Source organism: Asparagus officinalis, chromosome 10, assembly GCF_001876935.1.
Source record: "Asparagus officinalis chromosome 10, Aspof.V1, whole genome shotgun sequence".
In the NCBI taxonomy this organism is placed as follows: Eukaryota; Viridiplantae; Streptophyta; class Magnoliopsida; order Asparagales; family Asparagaceae; genus Asparagus; species Asparagus officinalis.
In genome coordinates this window covers 26,856,764-26,879,630 of record NC_033803.1, presented here as the reverse complement: position 1 = coordinate 26,879,630, position 22,867 = coordinate 26,856,764, and the positions used below count along the sequence as shown (strand labels likewise).

The 22,867-nt window shown below is 37.4% G+C and overlaps 1 protein-coding gene across 1 annotated transcript in view; it reads right to left on the bottom strand.

Annotated features, from left to right (window-relative positions):
* The window catches only part of LOC109825129 (MADS-box transcription factor 2-like), a 32,687-nt gene extending 9,845 nt beyond the window's left edge, over nt 1-22,842 (bottom strand). Inside the window, exons 1-6 of the mRNA XM_020391862.1 lie at nt 22,489-22,842; nt 22,337-22,403; nt 13,945-14,006; nt 13,757-13,856; nt 13,639-13,668; nt 13,483-13,527 (exon numbers count right to left, since the gene is read on the bottom strand). Of these exons, the coding sequence (XP_020247451.1) occupies nt 13,483-13,527; nt 13,639-13,668; nt 13,757-13,856; nt 13,945-14,006; nt 22,337-22,403; nt 22,489-22,676 (492 nt within the window). The 5' untranslated portion in view covers nt 22,677-22,842. The remainder of the gene's footprint in view (nt 1-13,482; nt 13,528-13,638; nt 13,669-13,756; nt 13,857-13,944; nt 14,007-22,336; nt 22,404-22,488) is intronic.

Below are 22,867 nucleotides of genomic sequence, written 5' to 3'. Positions count from 1 at the left end.
GACCAGCTACGCCGTCATCGTCGTTCCTCTCGCTGCGACTTAGCTCCAATCAGCCCCGTCGTACCACCCGGAACTGCAGCCTCGTCCATAGGCACTTGGCCTCGGTGGTAAGATTATGTTCCTCAAATCTGAATTTTTATACCTGTTATGATATATTGTAACGTGCATATATGATAATCTGCACGGGTTTATTTGATGAATGATATTAAATAGTAATAAATAATAATACTGTGATAAATAGTATTCTGTAAAGATAAGAATTATTTTCAAGAAAAAGAAATATTTTAAAGACTATTTTAGAATAATTATAATAAATTAAAAGAATTTATTTTGGTAAAAGAATCATTTTAGAATAATTTTATGAGAAGTTTAAAGGTCTGAATAGTAAGATATTGATGAAATCGGTCTGCATGCATATGTATATTAAAGTTATTGCTCACAGCCACTGTTCACACACACTGTACTGTTCATAGTTGTTTATGATTTATAATTCTTAGATTTAATCATGTGATATCCCATAATATTATTGCACATGATCGGTTGCATCTATTATTTCTTGTTGTGATTGAGAATCGTTAGTAGTTCATAACCTTAGTGGCCTTGCGTGTCATGTACAAGACCTAGAGACATGTGTTGTGTTGACTTAGAAAAACAAGAAGAGTTAGGATGGGAAAGTCTTAGTTCATGTGATTAGATATGGTTGTTGATGTACCTTCTAAGCTCGCACCAGTGTCTTGTTTCGGCCTGGGGTTAGTCTGTTGGGCTAATGAACTGTTTCTTCGCGTGGTCAGTAAAAACGTTTCGTCACCCGAGTTCTGCTTGAGTTCGGACCAGGCCGAAATCGGATTGCGTGTAGTCCTCTCTCAGCTTGTTTCGTGGGTTTGGATGCACGTAGAATATTTATGAATAGTCAGTTATCCGATGATATGAGCGTTGGCTCTGTGTGAGATGTGGACCAGTGATCTGTTATAGGATGGCTAGTTATATGACCTCGTTACTTGTATGATTATTCTGATCGTTATACTGTAGTAGTGGATTGCATCTAGATTGTTAGAACTCCAGCTGTATGCTTCTATTGTTATTACTATTATACATTGGTCGTTCGACTGTTTCTATTCTTCCTTATGGGATCTTGTCATGTGTCATGCACGCTGACGTACTCCTTTTCTCTCAGGATGTACGTCAGGTTTAGAGTTCGGATAGGTTCAGTTCGGAGTCGTACAGGAGCCAAAGTATTCTCTGCAGGAGTGCTTTGCAGACAGAGCAGAAGAACAAGTCGAAACTTAGTTATCTCTTTTAGTTAGTTGATGGACCTAGTTTACTTTTGCAGTACTTTTCATTCCCGTTGAACGATGTATTTTATATTTCTTCAGTATTTCAGTTGGACAGTTTTGTATAAGGGCATGCTTAGCCTAAATATTATGTCTGGGATGATATTTCAGCTGTGATATGGATCATTTTGTTCTGAGTTATTTATTATATTCTTGCTAACTGTGATCGGGGACCTGTGACTTCGCATTATATTGCTGGACGTTTAGCGTATTAGATTGAGTAGAAAGGATCTAGTACTTATTTCTCCTCAGGCTAATAATCGTGGGCTTGTTCACGTTCCGATCCCCTAGTATTTTAGGAAGCGGGGCCTAACAGAGACCAATCTGTCAATAGGTCTCTGATCCAAATCATCTCTAGTGTCACATTTGACATAGCTCTGTATTCTGATTTTGCACTGGATCGAGACACAACACTTTGCTTTTTACTTTTTCATGACACCAGATTTCCTCCAAAGAAGACATAATATCGAGTAGTCAATCTCCTATCAAAAGGGTATTCAACCCAATCTGTATCAGAGAAGTCTGCAACTCTAGTATATTCTTGATCTAGGTAGAGAATTCCTTATCCTGGAGCCTTCTTCAGATACCTCAAAATTCTCATTACTGCATCCAAGTGAGTAGTTCTTGGTGCGAGCAAGAACTGACTCACAACAATGACGGCGAATGTGATGTCAGGTCTGGTCACTGTCACATAATTCAGTTTTCCTACCAATCTCCTATACTGCCTAACATCCTCAATAAGCCCCCCCTGGTCTGGTTGTAGTTTTGAGTTCACATCCATTGGAGAATCACTGCTTTTGCATCCTAACATCCGGGCTTCTGAGAGCATATCCAGAACATACTTCCTTTATGACAGAAGAATACCCTTCTGTGACTTTGCAACTTCAATACCTAGGAAGTATTTTAAGCAACCAAGATCTTTGATTTGGAAATGTGTCTGTGAATACTTCTTTAGGCTGTCAATATCAGAAGCATCATCTCCTGTAATTACAATGCCATCCACATAGACAACGAGCAGAATTCATTTCTAATTCTAAAATCGCCAGAAGACAAAGTGATCTTTCTGTGCACGATAAAGCCCAAATTCCTGAATAACCGATGCGAAACGTCCAAACCAAGCTTTCGGAGACTACTTCTGACAATAGAGTGATTTCTTCAGCCTACATACATTCGCATTCCCCCTGAGCGACAAAACCTGGTGGTTGCTTTATGTAAGTCTCTTCATCTAGAATATCATTAAGGAATGCATTCTTGATGTCCAACTGATGAAGTGACCAGTGATTTGTCGCTGCTAACGAAACAAAAATCAGGACAGATGACATTTTTGTCACCGAAGAGAAGGTATCTACGTAATCCAAGCCATACACCTATGAATAGCCTTTAGCAACTAGTCGGGCTTTCAGGCATGCTAAAGTTCCATCGGGATTTAACTTAACAGTGTACACTCACTTTAGCCGACGGCCCGCTTTCCTGGTGGGAGTGGGACCAAATCTCAAGTCTCATTCTGCCGCAAGGCCCTTATTTCGTCCTGAATTGGTTCTAACCTGGAATAGACAAGGCTTCTGACACATTCTAGGAAACCAAATATGAGTCGATGAAAGTAACAAAAGATCGAAAGGTAGAGGAGAGGCGATCATAGGAGACAAAGTTAGAAATAGAATGTTGAGTACAAATGCGAGTGCCTTTTCGAAGTGTAATAGAAAGGTCTTCCGCAGAAGGGGTAAATGTGCACTTACAGATTCAGGTTCTTCGGGCGGAGGATGTGGTGCTGAGGCTGACGTTGGCACAGGAGCAGGAGCAAAGCGACGATGATAAACTTGAATTGGGTCGTTAAATCGAACTGAGTCTTTACCAGTAGCGCAAAAAGTATTATCAGCGGATGAACCATCACCGGTAACCAATGACTCTTGCAGGATCAAATAGTTATACTCATCCGGTGATAATAGAGATGGAGAACTAGAATGACTGAGTTTATCTTCGAAGAATATTACATCAGCAGATAACACAAGACGATTGAGTGATGGACAGAAACACTTGTAACCTTTATGCTTTCGGAAATAGCTAAGAAAAATGCCTTTAATAGAGCGAGAGTCAAACTTTTATTTATTTAGACTATGATTATGAACAAAGCACAGAGAGCCAAAAATATTTGAAGGAAACAGAAAGAGATCATTGTTGGGGTATAGAACATTGAAAGGAATTTTATCTTGCAGAACAGAAGAAGACATTCGATTAATCAAGTAACATGTTGTTAAGATAGCTTCTCCCCAAAATTCTTTAGGAATGTGGCGATGGAATAGCAAGGTCCGAGCAATATCAAGGAGATATCTATTCTTTCATTCAACAACTCTATTTTACTGAGGAGTATAAACACAAGAAGACTGATGGAGGATCATATGTTGTTCAAGGAAACTAGTGAAGTTGACATCCAAATTTTCCTTTACGTTATCAGATCAGAATTTTTATCGAATACTTGAATTGATTGACTATTTCAGAATAAAAGAGTTTAAATGTGGAAAAAACTTCAGACCTAGACTTGAGATGATAAATCCAGGTAACACAAGAGTGCTCATCCACAAAACTGACAAAGCACCGAAAACCTAATTTAGAAGTTATTGAGCATGGCCCCCATACATCATGATGAACAAGATCACATGGCTTAGCAACGCTCTTATTGACTCGATTAGGATAAGACACACGATGGTGTTTGCCAAATTGACACGACTCACACTCTAATGAGGAAAGAGATTTGAACTAGGGATTAAGCAACTTGAGAACAAAGAGAGAGAGGGGGGGATGTCCTAGCTGACAGTGGTATCGTAGGGCTGATAAGTTTTCGATACAAGCTAAATGTTTGGCGCTCATTCCAGTTTATAATGGTCATTCTGCTCACGTTCCGTCCCAATTGTTTTTCTCGTGACCATATCCTAAAAGACACAATGTGTGAGGAAGAATATCACTGTACAATTTAGAGATTTTGTAAGCTTACTAACATATAAAAGGTTATAGAAAAAACTACTAAGATAGAATACGGAGGAAAGAGGAAGACTAGGAGTAGGATTGGTGTTGCCAACACCCTAAACAGGTGTACGTGAACCCAGTGTTTTTAAGGGCGAAGTGAGGAGCGCACCTCGGGCGCGAGGCACTTGGGCACAGTAGCTTAGCGCCCCGCAGCAGGTGCAGGGCGCTATGCTTGCGTCGGGCGCTCGTCTGGGGAGCGCCCCGTAACACCTGACACAAAGCGCAAGGCGAGCGCCCCAGTTCCAGGACCGCAAGGGTTAGGGTTCGGGTACAAACCCGCTTCCCACTTAAACCCGAAATCAAAAAGAGCTAGAGTTCTGTCGATCCACTCACCTTTTCTCCCAAGTCCCGATATCCAACTCTTGCAGTCCACTCGGCAGCGACGACGACGGGCAACAGCAATCGACGACGGGTGACGGCGATCAACAGGCGACGGCGATCAGAAGCAGCAAGCAGCGAACAGGTAAATCTTCTCCTTTCTCTTTGTTTGTTCTTTCGTTTTCTAGTTTTCTTTTTCTTTTTCTTTTCTCATTTCTCTTTTTTTCCCAGCTTTCTTTTTTTCTCCTCAACGAGAAGGTTCTTCTTTTATCTTTTTGTATTGTTGATATTTTAAGTTGGAACCAGTTCTTTTATTATTTTTTACTGTAGCTATTTTTAACAGTAAAAATGACTGTAGCATAATATTTTAATAGTAAAAAAATTAATTGAATTTGGGTTGTATTACTGACTGTGTTTTGGTGTAAATATATGAATTTACTGTAGCTATTTTATGAATTTATATGGATATGTTGCTATTTTACTATATTGTAGCTATTTTATGAATTTATATGAATCTGTAGCTATTTTTACTGTAGCTATTTTAGCAGTAAAAAAGTAATTGTATTTGGGTTGAATTTTACTGTAGCTATTTTAGCAATAAAAAAATTTAATTGTACTTAGGTTGTAACTTATTGACTGTGTTTTGGTGTAAATATATGAATTTTGTTGCATAATGCATATATGTGTTTTGGTGTAGATATGTCTTCATCAGCGTATGGTGGTAGAAGACAAGATCCTAAATGGAAATATACTTCATTTGTTGATGATGGGAATGCCAATAAACACAAGTGCATATTTTCTAACAAGATCACAAATGGTGGCATATCCTGACGAAAAGAGCATCTAATCGGGACGGATAGGAAACGCAAAAATGTGAGGGTTTGTCAAAAAGTCCCTCCCGATGTGGTTGAAGAGCTAAAAGATTATGAAAAAAGACAAAAGATAGCTAAGAGATAACAAGCTATAGATGATTATCTCCACGATCTTGGAGATGAGAACATGGTAGAGATCGATGATGAGGAACTTGAAGATGAACAAGTACAAGAATCTAGAGATAGAGGAAAAGGCTCGGCGGTTCCTAGGTCACCTTCGATAACAGGAAGAGGAAGGGGGAGTGTTAGCTTACACAGTGTAGGATCTTCCATAGGCCCAAAGAGGAAGGGGTCGATGGATGCATTTCTTACATTTGACCCCGTTCTAGAGGTTGCCAATGATGAAAGAAGGCGCAAGTTGAGGAAAACGTGTATTGGAGAAAGCCTCAATAAAGATGCAGTGGCTAAAGTGCATCAAAATATAGCTCAGTGGTGGTATCAAACTGGCATTCCCTTTAATGTGTCTCGTCTTAGGTCTTTTAAAATCATGTTAAAGTCCATGGGAGCTTTTGGGCCTAACTTGCCTCCTCCAACATTGCACCATTTGAGAGAGCATTTGCTTAGGAAGGAGAAAAAATACACTGATGGTCTGATACAACCTCATAAGGAGGTGTGGGCTACCAAAGGTTGTTCATTCATGTCAGATGGTTGGAGTGACAGAAAGGGAGGACATTGATCAACTTTCTTGTGAACTCTCCTCGTGGTACGGTGTTTCTTTCCTCTATTGATGCTTCTGATGAGATCAAGAAGGGTGACAGAATGTTTGAGATACTTAGTGAGCAGATTAAGCTCATAGGACCTCAGAATGTTGTTCAAATCATCACAGATAACCATTCTAGTCTCAAATATGCAGGTAATTTTTAAACAATTGATTTTATTTTGGTTATGAATCCTTTGCTATGTTAGGATGCTCTGATATTGATCTTTTTTATTTTATTTTACTTTTTTTGTTATAGGAGAGGAATTGGAAAAAGAGTATCCTCATTTATATTGGACTACGTGTGCTGCTCATTGTATTAATCTCATGCTCAAGGATATTGGTAAACTACCATCTGTGAAGCTAACCTTGAGTCGAGCTATGAAGTTGACGGGATTCATCTACTCACATGCGTGGATTTTGAAGCTAATGAGAGGTGAAACTAACGACAGAGAGCTTCTTAGACCGGCGGTGACATGATTTGCCACCTCATTTATGACTTTGTCAAGCATCCATCGACAGAAAAAAAATCTCAGAAAGATGTTCAATTTGGAGAAATGAAGGCAAAGTAAGTGGGCAAGAAATTCAAAGGGCAAATCAGCTGAAAGAATTGTTCATATGCCATCTTTCTGGAACAACATCGTTCGTATTCTCAAGCTCACGGCTCCTCTCATTGGTGTTCTGAAACTTGTTGATGGTGATAAGAAGCCAGATATAAGATTCATTTATGAGGCAATGGATAGAGCTAAGGAGACTACTGCTAAAGCCTTTGGTGATGATTCAACAAAATATTCTAAGGTACTTGATATCATTGATAAGAGGTGACAAGATCAGCTTCATCGGCCTCTGCATGCTGCAGGATATTACATTAATCCTGTATTTTCCTATGACCATCCAAACATCCAAGGGCATGACGAAGTTATGAAAGGTCTTTATCAAGTCATTAAGAAGATGGTGCCCACACAAGACCAAGATAAAGTTGATAGGTAGTTGGATATATACAAGCATGTTGTGGGCCTTTTTGGTATGGAGATAGCTAAGAGAAACAGAAAGAAGAAATCTCCAGGTAAATATGCATAATATAAACTTTGTCTTGGTCTAGGTTTTTTATAGGAAATACACTGCTAATCACACTATTTAAATTGACAGCTGATTGGTGGGAGTCTTATGGTGCATCAGCACCAGAGTTGCAGAAGCTTGCTATTAGAATCCTCAGCCTTACTTGTAGCTCCTCTAGCTATGAAAGAAATTAGAGTAATTTTGAGCAAGTATGATTAGTTTTATTTTATTCAACAAAATAGATTTAATTCCCTTAGAGATATGGGTATTGATTTGATTGATTTGTATAAATTACAGATACACGGCAAGAAGAGGGACAGATTGGATCATAAGAGGTTGTAAGATCTAGTTTACTACAAATACAACCAAGCTTTGAAGGAGAGATTTGACTACAGAGATTCTATTGATCCGATTAAGTTGGCTGATATAGATGAAAGCAATGAGTGGTTGTTAGGGCAGTTCGGTGAAAGTGAAAATGCAGAGAATGACTTGGTGGAGGGCGAAGACAACCTTACATATGGTGTCGTAGGAGATGCAATGGGAGCTGAAGATGATTATGTTATATATCTAAGATCGACTAGTAGGTTTCGAGGATCTTTGAGTGGTATTGGCTCTTCATCGACGAGGAGGGAGCCAGTTTCTGAGTCGGAAGATGAAGAGACTGAAGAGGAGGATATACCCTTAGAAGGGGATGATGATGATGATGTTAATGAGGACGATTAGAGTCATTAGGCTATTATTTTGCTACTTATTTGCTTTGTTTAATTAGATTGCTTGCTTTGCTTTGATGTTAGTGAACTCCTTAAGTGTTCTAACTGCTTTCTTTTTTTTATTTGATGGTAGTATATATTTTATTTATCTTGAGTCCTTAACATTTTCTACGTGAAAGTTCAAATATTTATTTTTTTCACGCATCTTGTATATCTTCAAAATTTTTGTGGTCTGGAGTGCGTCTCGCTTCGCTCGGGCGCGCGCATCGCATTGCGCCTTGCGCATGTGAGCGTAAACTGACTTTGCGCCCTTCATTGCGCCTCGCGCATTGAAAACACAGCGTGAACCATCAGCTAATATAACTGAATTAGATGTATGGTTGAAAGATGATAAGATACCTTGATTCTCAGTCATATGATCAGTGACACCTGTATTTATAATCCAAGTATTAGACGAAGACGATGTAAGTAAAGATAAAGGGGTACATGCACTTTTGAGAGTAGCAGATAAAGAGGAAGACGATGTTTGTGAGCTTTGGTATTGTTGGAATAATTAAAATTGCTGAAATTGACGCTATAGCTCCGCGTCATGAAAGACTGATTGTAGTTGACTTTCACTATCAGATGAGGAGAAGTTGTCCTAAGCAGTCATGTAAGCACCATTGGCCTTCTTTTTTAATTCAGAACAATTATATTTGAGATGTCCTGACTGGTGACAGTAGTTACAAGTCTTCACTCAGTCATCGCCATGAGTATGTCCGCCTTGAGATGGACCTTCACGGGCACCTCGTTGACCACCTCAACCCCTAAAACAACTAGTGTGGTAACCTCCTCGCCCTTCAAAGTTTCCTCTACCTCTTCCAGGACCACCAGTATGACCATCTCGTTCATAAGACTGTCAACTCTGAGTGGCAAGCGCAGAGCGATCCGTAGTGAATGTAAGTGGTTGTGCAGGGACAACGTTCTTCAGAAAGTACTAAGTCTCAGCCAGAGAACTAATGACGTAGCTCCCCATGATTTATGGTCGAGCAGAGGAGTAAATAGAATCTAAGGTACCCAAGTAGGTAAGTACCATAAGTTTATTCCATTAGTCCTGTATTTGTTTTACATCCCCAGTAATAGGAAAAATCTGACGAAGTTCCTTAGCCAGACGATTGAACGCATAATAATGATCATCCATGGGTTTACCATCTTGTTTCTTACGAAACAGCTCTTGAATTACTTCATATGCCCGATTAATATTGTTGCTAACCCCATACAGGTCTTGTAAAAAACAATAAAATTTTCTTCACTATCATACAATAAAGAACTAAATTCTAAATTCTAGGCTCCATAGTATTAAGAATTTGATGCAAAAAGACACTATCATCCAATGTCCAAGATTCCATTGTCGAAGTAGGAGGGTCTATCAACAAATCGCCAGTTTTGCCTCGGCCTGCCATGTAGATTTTAATAACATGCTTACACTAAAAATAATTAATTCCATCAAACTTCCGATCAGTGATTTTACCAGAAAATATCTTCGAAACTTTCGTCTGAACCGTTAACTCAGAATTCTTGAGTTCCTCAGATACGACCATCATAAAACAGACGAGTAGAGTTCAAGACGATACCCTCCATAAATTACACTCCAAACTTGAAACAATCAAAGCATGTCCAAGTTCAAGATAATAACTCTTGAATTAGCCAGTAGGCTGAACAAGTCCAAGAACCTGAAGGTTTAATTTTGAACCCGAAGGTTAACATGGAACCCGAAGGTTAAAGATCAAGAACCCGAAGGTTAAGATGGAACCCGAAGGTTTTTTTAATTAATTTTTTTTAATTTTATTTACAGTATAATTCCTATATCTGATTCAAATCCAAAAACGATAAGGGAGGGGGGACAGAGGAGCATGGCGACGGTGAGTGAAGGCCTCAAGGTGGTGTCGACGTCGGGATGATTAAATCAATCTTTCATGTTCTTGTACTATTAATACCATTCATGCTAAGTGAAAATATGATCATTCCTTTTTGAAATTGAAGATTGCATTTGCCAAACATTACAAAATTGAGGAGTCCAAACTAAATATGATCTTTGCATGAGCCAACTTTTATCTTCCTCTATTCTGCAAAGTGTTCACTAGGGGTGGGCAAACACCGAAACAAACCGGTTCAACCGAAAAAACCGCCCGAAAAAACGGATCGGTTAACCGAACCGAATTAAATGGATGAGAAGAAGTCTCTAAACCGCCCGAACCGAATTAAACCGGTCTGGATCCGGTTTGAACCCCTGAACCGCCCAAAAAAAACCGAACCGAATTCTTAAACAAAAAGTAGCTGCGAGCCTTGGGTGTGAAGAAAATTTATGGCTGAATGTTTAGCATTTAAGAATTGTGGGGTGGAGTTTATACTAACATATATTTGAGTACGCTGATATAGTTAAGTGAGATTTCCGTAAATCAATACAAGATGTTGAGGTTGAAGGATAAATTTAGTGTTTTGGTCAAATTTCAGTGATAACATGAATACAGCTTGCTGGTGCTGGATATCAAATTAACCTATAGTATAGGCTGTCAAGGATATAAGATAATTCTTGATGAGAAAAAGGCAGCTACAAATTAACGAAAATCATCAAAAGGTGTGTGTGCCTGCCAAACATTGTTCTTTCTCTAAAAAAGGCTACATAATTACATGGTCCTCCTAGTGTATTAAGCTAGTTATATTCAGATCATACAATTTAATTAAGTGGCTTAGTACAGTTTTGATTGTTTCTTTTCAGTTTTGATTGCTTCTTTTCAGTTTTGGATATAACTAAAACTTACCCAGATTTTTGTGAAATGAAGTTAATTCGGTTCAAAACCGAAACCGAACCGAACCGAACCGAATTTCGGTTGGGCCGAATATTCGGATGAAGGAGAAAAAATCTGGATCTGGATGAGAGTTTTGAGAATCCGAAAAATTCGGATTGGATGCGGATTGGGCTTAAAACCGAACCGAACCGAATACGCCCAGCCCTATCTGATACCATGTTAAGATTTGAAGAAAAGAGTTTATTGGAGTCTTCTCCTCACTCTATACTTTATTATTTATAGAGATGGATTAGTTACAAGTTAGTCTCACAAGCAATGTAGGACTAAACTAATGCTAAACTAATATTCTTTTCTAACAAAGATGATGTAAAAAAGATAGAAGAATCTTAGTCATCGGGAGGAGGCTATCAAGGCGGAAAGCATAAAAACCCTCAGCATTCTTGAGATTTAGAAACAAGAAAGAATCTAGTTTCGGTGAACCCGCTCTTGTACCATGTGAAATTTAGGAGAAATCTCTTCGCATTGATAATTCGTGAAATACATTTATTTATAGATAAAAGAAGATGTAATATGGAAAGTCTTAATATGCTATGTAGGAAATAAGGAAGTAAATGCACTATGAAATATAGATAGATGCATTACTAGATATAGGAGATATGGAATAATAAAATTATATATTATACTTGATGGATGTCATACTATATTTAGATATAGATAGATGCATTACTATCTTTTTAATTGGAGGAGATTTTGTTGAACGTGGGAGGAGGTAGAGGAGGCAAGGGAGGTAGGAGGACGTGGAGGTGGAACTGGAGGAAATTAGACCATGACCTAAGTTTTGTAGTCTGCATAATGGCCCATACTCCCTAGGCTATCCCGAGACCTAAGCAGATAGCCTCAATACCACCAAGGAGCCTAGGCCGCTTTTTAAATCTATGATTTTTCCATCAAATCAAGACTCTTCAACCAAATTTGTATCTCAACTTCAAATCATGCTGCATCACTCACCCTAATATGCACACAAGATCAGGTGGACCTCACAACTATCATCTCTTGATATCTCATTTTACTAAATGAGGTGGCACCTACGCAATATCTCATGCATTTATGAATCTATGTATGGGAAATGAATCTATATATGTGAAATAATGAGGGGGCACCTCATTTTGCTAGTGAGGTCAGCCCTTCTAGTCACATCAAACCAGTGGACCCTACCACTACTGTCACTTGGTAGCTTATTTTTCTAAATAAAGGTGGTTGCTCATATCTAATATCGCATATATGTATACATACATATACATACATACATGCATACATATGTACATGTATGTGTATGTATGCATATATATTGTGTGTGTGTGTGCGCGTATGTGCGTGTATATATGGGCCACCTCATTTTATTAAATGACTGTCAAGAAAGACTAGTAAGGTGTATATACACATACAAAGATATACCTGTATACACACACATGTATGTGTGTGCACGTTAATTGACGCGATTTTTGAGAAGCATCCACCATTTGCAGGAGTGTCCGAGAAGTATTGGTGTCTGACATAGAGACAACTTCATGATAGAAATTGAAGTGTGTGCCATATGGTCTATAATTCTATTTTATAGTTCTATGAACCACAGCTTCAAGCTTAGCAGCCTCCTTAGGAGGACATTTCTTATTAACTTGAGATTAGCAGATGGTCAACTCTAAATTCCTAACTGACTTAACAATCAGTGTGAAAAGTGCAGAAATCGATTCAGGGTCAGTAGCAGGCTAAATTACCCTGACACTTCGTCTGGGCTCTTATATTCATGTCTGTCATGCATCCACATCGATAATCCTTCGACACTCCTTTAATATGCATACATTGATCCAGACATGCACTAAATTATATAATACATGTTTAGTTAAAACACTCGTCGTATACTCCTTGCACATATATCTTACACTTCTCGTCCAATTACCATGACTCGTTGGACAGAGGTCAGGTTCATTTTAGCTCATATCCAATCTAAAAGAATGATTTTAAAGGGTCATTTGAGTATCTAGTTTAATAAAAAAAAGTTTGGTTTCCTAATGCATATACTTAATAAATGAAACAACAAAAATGTTATAGGAATTTTAGTTTTCATAACATGTAAATATAATAACAAAATCGATCTCATATAAATTGCTAATATCAATATGCCATAGTCATTTTCTTGTATCCTGCCTTTTACGAATTTGTGGTATCCCTTATCCGGACCCCCATCCGCACCCATACCCATGTGCATAGGTGGCAGGTTTGCTAATTAGTACATCAATACATTGATTTGCAGACGCTAAACTAAATTAAAATACTTCCAACCACCAAACTTCTGAAATAACACAAGCTCTGATCAATTACTGCCTTAACAACAAATTGGCAATCGTTATTCTAAGAACAGAGTCTATCTACTTCACATCCTTAATGCAAACAACAACCACACATATACTCCCCCACATGTACTCTTTAACAGGGGTATTTTAGAAGGATTCCAGCAAGTGTGTGACAGTAATAGAACTATATTTTGTTTAACAAACTAATGAATAAAGAATGATCTAGAAAAATAATGCCCTTATAAGCATACCACTTCTATTTTTTTATCCGCATTACTACCATAATTCACAAATACAGTTAGTACGTTGGAAAGATATACATCAACAAAATTACCAGGATATAAGTCAATCTCTTTTGCTCATCCTCCAGCAGTCTTTCCTGCATATGGTGTACCAAATAACATGTTGTTATATGAACCTAAGGATAATATCTCATATATACTGGAGGACATTTTGTCAAATCAGAATTAGGTGTTTTTTTCATTCTCACATTCTTTTTCAGCATCTTCAAGTAGTTCATCTGCAATAAGTAAAGTAACTCAGGAAACCATCTCTATCAAAATCTTTCTGTGAGATAATATATAAAAATTAAAGCAAAGCCTGGATACCTGTTTATCTCGGACACTATCAAGTCCATTCTGCAGGACATCCTCTATTGGAATCAGTTCCTTTGGTGTCAAAGGGTTCAAATCCTCCCCTTTTAAATGCCTGATCAGCATCATGTAGTGATCACATATAAATGAAAATGGATACTCCAACTATATGTTCAGAGAAAAATATAACGGTGTCACCTAACCTTAGCTTAATTTGCATGTTATCATTCTCTTTCTTAATTCGGTCAATCTGGGCACTTAGACTCTGAAAAGGAGAAAATCATAATTCAGAAGAGATTATACACATTTCTCAGTACCAACTGTTTTATTAAGTGAGAACTAATGAGAAATAAGGCCCTAAAGTTAAACAGAGTGAAACTAACATCTGGAATGGCCTTTCATGATCAAAATAAAGATGTCAAAATTACTTTATTATCACCACTATGATCAAATACAAAAAGAAGTAACATGTCAAAGAATAAGTCGATCAAAATGTTGAAGTCAAAAGAGTAATGAAATTCTTGAAAGTAAAGTTGTTAGGTTCCTGTTTCTCACTTTTATTGTAACAGAAGAAGAATGGGATTAAAAAACCGCAAACTAGAGTTAATCCAAGAACTACACAGATGCTAAAGAGTGATTAGGAGATTCTTCTTTTTTTCCCCTTGGAAAGATATGAATTTAACTATTAATTGATTCATCAATAAACACAAGGTCAAAAGCATCACCAAAAAGATAAAGACCGCCATTTGTAGATTTCATAATGTGTTCCAGAAACACAGAACTTGGATAAGATTCTCATAAAATAAAAAGAAATAAAGAGAACTACTGTCAATGTGGAGAAAACCAGGTTAGAGTTTGGCTTCTTGTCACCTCCTTTCACCATCCTTACCTCATAATCTAAAGCCTAGCTCAAGAAGAAGATTGTAAAGTTTGTGGAATTTTTAGTGCCTTTTCCTTTATTTCATCTGCTATTTGTTGCTTGGGTACAAAACGACAATTGTTGAATGATTACAACAGGCTGACACGTTTTACTGGTTGTGTTATCCATTTTCCACACAGGCCAGGCCACAACTACCATATTGCAAAAAGGAAAAAATTTACAATGGACAAAACTAACTAAATTCTGATTGTTATTCACTTTCATCACATAACTGATCCCAATAAGAAAATACAGGAGTTGTTCGAGTCCATTCCTTGTTCAGGTGCAGAGAAATGCTTTGGTGGAGCCATGGATGAAGAATCAATTAGTCCATTTCCTATCAATTGAACCCAATGCCAAAGTTGAGACAAATCCTTTCCACAGTTTCTCTTATAGCATAACCTTTAACAATTCCTTCCACTAGACCTTAAGTCAAGGTTGAAGCACTACATTCAAGAACTTTTCCTAGTAGCTGTAAGTATAGTTTTTTGCTTCCATTTGATGAGAAACTATAGCATTATTGACCTTAATCGCTCTCACATCAGAACTAACTCTGGTACATCTATAATCACTTAAACAAAGCTAAGTTGATCTTTCTCTTTTAACAGTGAGACATGAAAACAGGACGAAGGGTGGCTAAAACTGGGAGATCTAGTTTGTAAGCAACTCCATTTAGTACCTTGTAAGGTCCATATAGTACTTAGAATAAGCTGTTTATAGGGTTAAATGCTCAAGGAAATATTATCTTTAAACAATTCTTAAACTAATGTGATGACAAAAACACATGATATAACCTTGTACATTCTTATTTGTGATTTCTGTCTCACAATCTTGTGCAGGTAATGTGCCGATTATGTTTCTATTAGCTCACCAAAAGTTAAAACAACTGTCTCCAGTAAAAAGCAGTAATGATGACTTCTCTATCATTGTAATGGACTTAGGTATGCCATAAAATCAGAACACTCCATTAAAAATATGTAAGCTACTTGTACTGATTCATGTGAAGATGTGCCAAGATAAATGTGCATAATTCATGGTTATTCTTATCTCCACAGCTAGGTAAGCCAGTTTTGAATTCATGCTATATCTTCCTGCTCTATCACAATCTTATCTGAGCGCTTAAGGAAAGCCAGTTATGAATTCATGACTATAACTTCCCGCATTTGCTCTATAATTGTTAAGGGTTACACTTGCCCAGATGATACTATAATCTCACTTTCCTGTCTCTAATAGATATCAAATTACTGAATATAAGTTTGTATATTTCTTCATCTCTGTCCAATAGAATGTTTGTCATGATTTATACAGGGTTTTTGCCGGCCCTGAATGCACAATAAGGGTGAGTCGTAATGTTCATATAACAATTCCTCGAACTTCTCTGCTTAAGGACCAATCAGGATTGTACCCTTGCAGAAATATACTCCAGGCTATTTACAGAAATTGGTGATATCCATTCACCCATCAGCAAGTTCCGTGTCTATATTCTGGAATTTATCAGTGGCATGCTTACACTTGATTTATCTACACAACTCCTTGTGCTATAAACATAGATATCAGACATTTTCAGTATTTGAGACTATAGACAAGAGAGAATTTTCTTTCCTAGAGAGATTATCAGCTGCAAATTCATTTCTTTTCTACCTTATTTTCTACTTTATAAACAAATCTGTAAAGTTTAACAAGCCACTTTGGAACCTGGGGTGCACCTTTTTCTTTCATGGGTTTTTCAAGCTCTAATGGTCCGCTTTAATCACAAATTTTTTGCCAATTAGAGATTGATGCAAGCTTTTAGTTGAAAATTTCAAATTTCACCTCTTTAAGGCTTGATTCAATAGATAATAGGCATTTGACTCCGCACTACATCTACATAGTTCCCTCTGATGCTTGAGGTTCAAGTATGGAATCTTCAGGAAAATCAGGTATAGCTAGAGCTAAGGGTTAATTAAAGATTCCGTGAGTGTCTCATAATCTGTGATTTGATTGACAACTGACTCTTTAAGCAACAAAGAGAGAACTAGCTAATGTTCCTAATCATTTAATAAATTTCTAAAATAGCCATCTAGCTTCAAAAATCTCCTTAAAGGCTTGAGCATAATAATCCATCTGCCACACGTTTTATCTTCTTTGGGCCAACGGTACTCTATTAGCAAAGATAATGTGACACAAATACTCAACTGTGGCTACCTAAAGTTGTGCTAGGATCATTTAATCACCAATTGATATTACTACAACACATAGAACACCAGCTCGAGATGATTCAACTGAGTTAGCCAAGTAGGAGCTGCACATCAAAATGTCATAAAGTACAAAAACAAATTCCTGCAATATGGCTTGAAAATAACATTCATGAGGGATTGAAAAGTGGATGATGAATAGGCTAATCTAAAGGATATTAGCAGAAGTTCATAGTGACATAAGTCTTGAGTATAATTTTGTGAATTCTATTTTCATATGCATACACCCTGATTTGGCGACAACCAAACCTTAAATCTACCTTGGAGAAGCATTGAGCTAATACAATTCATGCAACAACTATTAATATCAGGAATAAAACAATTCTTTCTAGTTTCTTTGTTGAGTTTCCTTATCCAATACACATTCCTCGTGAACCGTATTCTTTTCTAACAATCAATGTTACTGAAGGCTCTAGACAGACTAGGCGTTTGAACTAGCGCGTTGACGCCTAGGCATACGCCTAGGCAGGGCCTACGCGTTTGGCTAGTTTATAAATTATTTAATCATAATAATTAATAAAAGGACAAATTTTAAAAATAGACCTATTTACAAAATTAATTACAAATTTCGACCCATTTTCAACTTATTTATCAAAATCGACACAGTTTCAGCCATCTGGGTGAAACTGGGTCGATTTTGACCAAAAACTGTTCGAAACTTCACGGGACTTGAAGTCCCGTGAAGTTTAGGAGCCAGCTAATTAAGCTGTGTAACTTCACGGGACTTCAAGTCCCGTGAAATTTATTTACGTTCATGAAAATTCACGGGACTTGAAGTCCCGTGAAGTCTCAGACCCATTTTCCAGAGAAGTTGCCCTCTGGAAAATGAGGCCTGCAACTCCATAGGTCTTCAAGTCCCGTGGAGTTTGGCTTTGCCTATATAAGGCAAAGCCGACTGAACCACCCAGGCCCATACATACCCCTCACTCGCGACCCCAACGATGCCGGCCCTACCGTTGATCGCTTTCGCCACCATCACCATCGGAGTTCACCGGAAATTAGGGCATCGACAATTTTAAGGTAAAAATCTTTAAAAAAATTCTCCTAATTTTTTGTATATTCTCACTATTTCATGGTGATTACTTGTAAAAAAATTAAATTTTGAAATAAATTTTGAATTATTTATGAATTTTGTGAGGAAAAATTAAATAATTTTGTATATGAAGTTGGAGGGAAAATTATCGAAAATTGTAAAAGTTAGTGTTATTACAAAGGTTTGACGTTTGGTTAAAATTATGGGTTTTAAAAATTGATATTAGAGGATTTAATGGTAAATAATATTTTTTTATCATTTTCGTGTAATATTGATATTGAATTTTTTACTCTTCAGAGGTAACGATAAACTATCGAATCGTAATTCTTTGTTCATATGATAGGAAGATTAACTATCTCGAAAATAATATGCCCATTTATGAAGGTGGTGTGACGCAGTCGTTTATATCAAAATCGTGTACTTTCGATGAATTGATTAATGACTTACACAAACTTACATTAACCAAATCACGTGAGTATCACCTCAACGTTATTTACAATTATCCTGTTGTGGGGAACAGAACAAGCGGCATTCAAATCTCAAGTGACTATAATATGGGTCTTATTAGAATATTACATGACAAGAAACGTCCGGTGGAATTATTTATTAAAAAACATCAAAGAAATTTGGACAAATTGGTGAATCACGATAGAATATACTCTCGCATGTTAGAGTACCTTGAAGTTGACTCCGTCGGCTTTTGATCTCCACAACAAGATGTAGGCTGCACACAATCACAATACTTGAGCGGTCATTCGCTTGTGGGCACTTCAAATACCTTCGATACTAGCGCTCTCCATGAAGTTGATAATGCAAGTGTCGAATTCGAGGATGATGATGAAGAGGATGGCTTACAAATTAATAACATGACGTGTTTGATGGATCGCGATGAAGGGGACAACCAATATATTAATGGATGTTATACTAACAATAAGTATGTCGTGTTAGAGGATCTATCGCCCGATGAACTTCATGGAGAAGAATGGATTGATAACTCCACGATGGAAAGTATTCCTATCGCCATTGATATCGTTGATGATATACAAGGCGAGGACTTCTCATTTAAAAAGGGGGACCTATTTGAAATCAATGAGAAATTGGTTCATGCGCTTCGTTTGTGGGCCATCCAAAAAATATTAAGTTTAGACAAACAAAAAGCAATGCAACAAGCTATAATGTGGTTTGTTTTTACCGCAAAGATGATGAAAAAGAAAATAGTGATGGGCATCACGACGGCAATGCGAAATATCCTTGGAAGCTTAATTCACACTTGGGTGTAAGAGTAGGCGGGCAATTTAAAATCACACACTACAACGGACTCCACACATGTAACAATCCTCGTTTAGGGATGAATCATAAGCACGTGTCTGCCTCTTTTATATATCGATTGATTATGCCTAATCTAAGGGAGGATATTGACCTAAGGCCAAGAGATATTCGTCTTTTAGTGCATAAAGCGACCAATTTGGATGTATCATACAAAAAGTGTTGGAATGCTAGAATGAAGGCGATGATAAAAATATTCAGCATTGGGATAAATCATAAATCTTATGTGATTTTCGTGTGTATTGCTTGATTCATGGCTAAATTTTAAAAATATTGTTGTAATTCAGTATATATGTGATCGATTATTGTTCACAGGTGTATTTTCGTGAGTATTGTTTGATTCATGGCTGAAATTTAAGAATACTTTTGTAATTCAGTATATATTGTTTGATTCATGTATCTTGTTTGATTCATGATGAAAATTTCATGTTTATTGTTGTGAAATAGTTAGGAAATTATTTTTGCCATTTAGGAAAATCGTCGTGTATATAAAAAACATGCACAGCAGGCTGTGCATGTTTTTTAAAACTTACAGCTTCACGGGACTTGAAGTCCCGTGAAGTTGTAGGTTGAATTTCTAAAGGCTAGAAATTCTACTCAAACTTCACGGGACTTCAAGTCCCGTGAAGTTTTTTCTAGTAAAAAATTTCATAGGACATGAAGTCCTATGAAGTTTCAGACTTTTTTTTATCAAAATTGACCCTGGCTGAAACTGGGTCGGTTTTGACAAATAAGTTGAAAAGAAGTCAAAATTTGCAATTATTTTTATAAATGGGTCGGTTTTCAAAATTTGTCCTTAATAAAAATATGTATTAAGTTCATACAAATTTGTCAAAAAAAAAGATAGCAATTTTAGATCCATAATAAACCATACATAGTTAAATATTAAATAGCCAACATAATAACTAACAATGTTATAGAAAGCGCTAGGTGGTCTAGACATTGGACCCGATGCCTAAAGCCTAGAAGGTTTTATTTTTTTATTTTTTAATTATAATAAATTGATAGTAAATGTCAATGTTATAGAAAGCTTAGGTATCGGATTGATGTCTAGGCGGATCTATTTCTTCATTTACGTGGTGGTCGAGGAGGTTTTGCTGAATGTCATAGGAGGCAGTGGAGGTGAATATATATAAAGGTTAAAGGAATACGAAGGAGGTTGGAGGACGTGAAGGCTGCGACGTAGAAAATCACGATCAAGGTCTAAAGGGTGCAGTCCACATAAGCAGACAATGCTCCCCTAAACACTCCAGAACCTAGGTCGGCAGCCTAGGTACCGTCCAAGCGCTAAGCGCTAGCTAGGTGGCCTAGCTATCTTCTAGGCCTAGGCGTATGTCTAGGAAGACTAGGCGAAGACTTTTTAAAATAGTGCGAACAATGATAATACTGTGTGAGAATAAGGATTGATGTTCTATCTACACGCTCATGGGTTGAGCATCTTATTTATTAGTTTCTCTAACTCATCTATAAGATAATAAGCATATGTCTATATGGCCTTGACATACCAAGCACTCATATTGGTATGCATCATGCGATATAGACATGATCATCATCTCAAGAATGAAATAGAAAAACATTGAAATGCTCAATTCAGCTCAAGTTAGATGAAGCACTAACCATTAGTCTTGTCTGTGGAAATGGCTAGGTACGAAGATGGTTACTGAAGAATGTTTATTGGTTATCGGACACTCAACCGTCAAACTGTAATAGACAAATTTTTTATTCCTCCCATTAATGAATTGATGGATCAATTGCATAAAACTCCACGTTTATACAAACTTTATTAGAGATTTGTATGAGCACTATCAATTCGAGGTAACATGTTTTGGATTATGTCATCCACTTTCCAATCCCTAGTGATTGATGTTTTTAAGCCCTAATCAAGAAAACTGCTTTTGTATTTTTTATGAGCATGTCAGAGTACAGCTATGACTATTTGGTGCTTAAAAAATTACAGTTACAATAATTGGTGATTACACTATTTAAGTACAATTTAGTAGTTTGAACGGGCACAAATTTGGGTGAACTACGTGAGACTTGATTCCTTGGACAAGAGGATACATAGACAGTTATTTTTTGATGTAGCTAGTTTTATGAGTTGATACCGACATGGTGGAGTTTGTTAGAGTTCTTATTTGGGTTCCCTACTTGTTATGGATTGAGTCCGTTATCGTGGATTGATTTCACTTCGTACTGGATGCAACAAGTGGGACGTTTGGTTGATATTGGTATCGGCTCAGTTTTATTGGAAAAACTTTACCGAGGTGGAGATTATTGGTCAATTATGGAAGCACCGAAAGGCAGCTTGATTTCATTGACAAAGAGAGGAGGTGGCTTGCTTTCAGTGGCCATGTTGACAAAGAGAGGGAAGGCGGCTTGATATTGGTGACAAAATCAAGCATGATTTGTTGACAAAATAAGGGTATGGAGGCTACAAAGGGACGCCCACCGCTGCTCTGTTAATATATCAATCAGAAGCTTGAGAGAAGAGAAATAATCAAAATCTTGAGCAGAGTGAAGAGAGTGATTAGGTTTTGTTATTTGGGCAATTTTGTGAGAGAGCTTGAGAGAAGAGGTAAAAATCAAGAGTGACTTGTTTGTGAGATTATTGAGTGATTGTAATCTCTATTTATACTCTCTCTCTCTCTATTAGTGAGATCTATCCCCTCCTTGCCCTATGGACGTAGGCACATTGCCAAACCACGTAAATTTGGTGTCTTGGTGCTTATTTTGGGTGTTGATTTGTGCTCCTATCTCGAATTTGATTTCTATTCCGCGGTGCACAACAACTACTCCATCCAATGAAATAAGCAATTAAAGTACACAAGGAACAAAGAAAATTGACTAAACGACTGGCCATGTAGTAATTAAGATTTTGCAAGGGGCTATTCACTATGTCTTCACACAATCAATCAAGACGTTACTTTTACCACTTCTGTGAAACAAATAAAGGCGTTAAAAACACATGTAAGCCAGAATTCCCAAATTCCTCAGAAACGCATGCTGGAATACACGGAAAATCATCAAAGATTTCTCCTTTTCCATTTATGATATCAAAATGATCTAGGGTTTAGACGTAAGACCTCATGGTTAGCATCCCAAAGCTTCTTCCCACAATTCTGCTGGTACCTCTCCAAAATCCTTGAGAACCTAACAAAAATTACCCTTGATTTAGTCAACAAAAACCCGTAAAAACACCAAAAAAAGGAGGAAATAAAAAGAAAAAGTTACTTACGAGGTGTTAGCACTACAGTAATCAGAGATCTTGCCGGAGCTGGAGAAGATGAGGACAGAAACCTGGGCCTCGCAGAGGACGCTGATCTCCCTCGCCTTCTTGATGATCCCGTTTCGCCTCTTCGAGAAGGTCACCTGCCGATTCGTCGAGTTCTCGATCCGCTTGATCTCGATCTTCCCTCGACCCATCTCTCTCTTTCTCAACTCTCACAACTTGATCTCAGATAGTGGAACATAATTGAAGAAAGAACAAGAAATTTAATGTGTTTTTTGGTTGCATATTTTGGGAAAGGGGAGTGGGTGCTTTCGGAGGAGAACACAAAGGCATAGCTCCATTTGAAGATCAGAGAGAGAGGGGTGGGGGGGGGGGGGTAATTTTT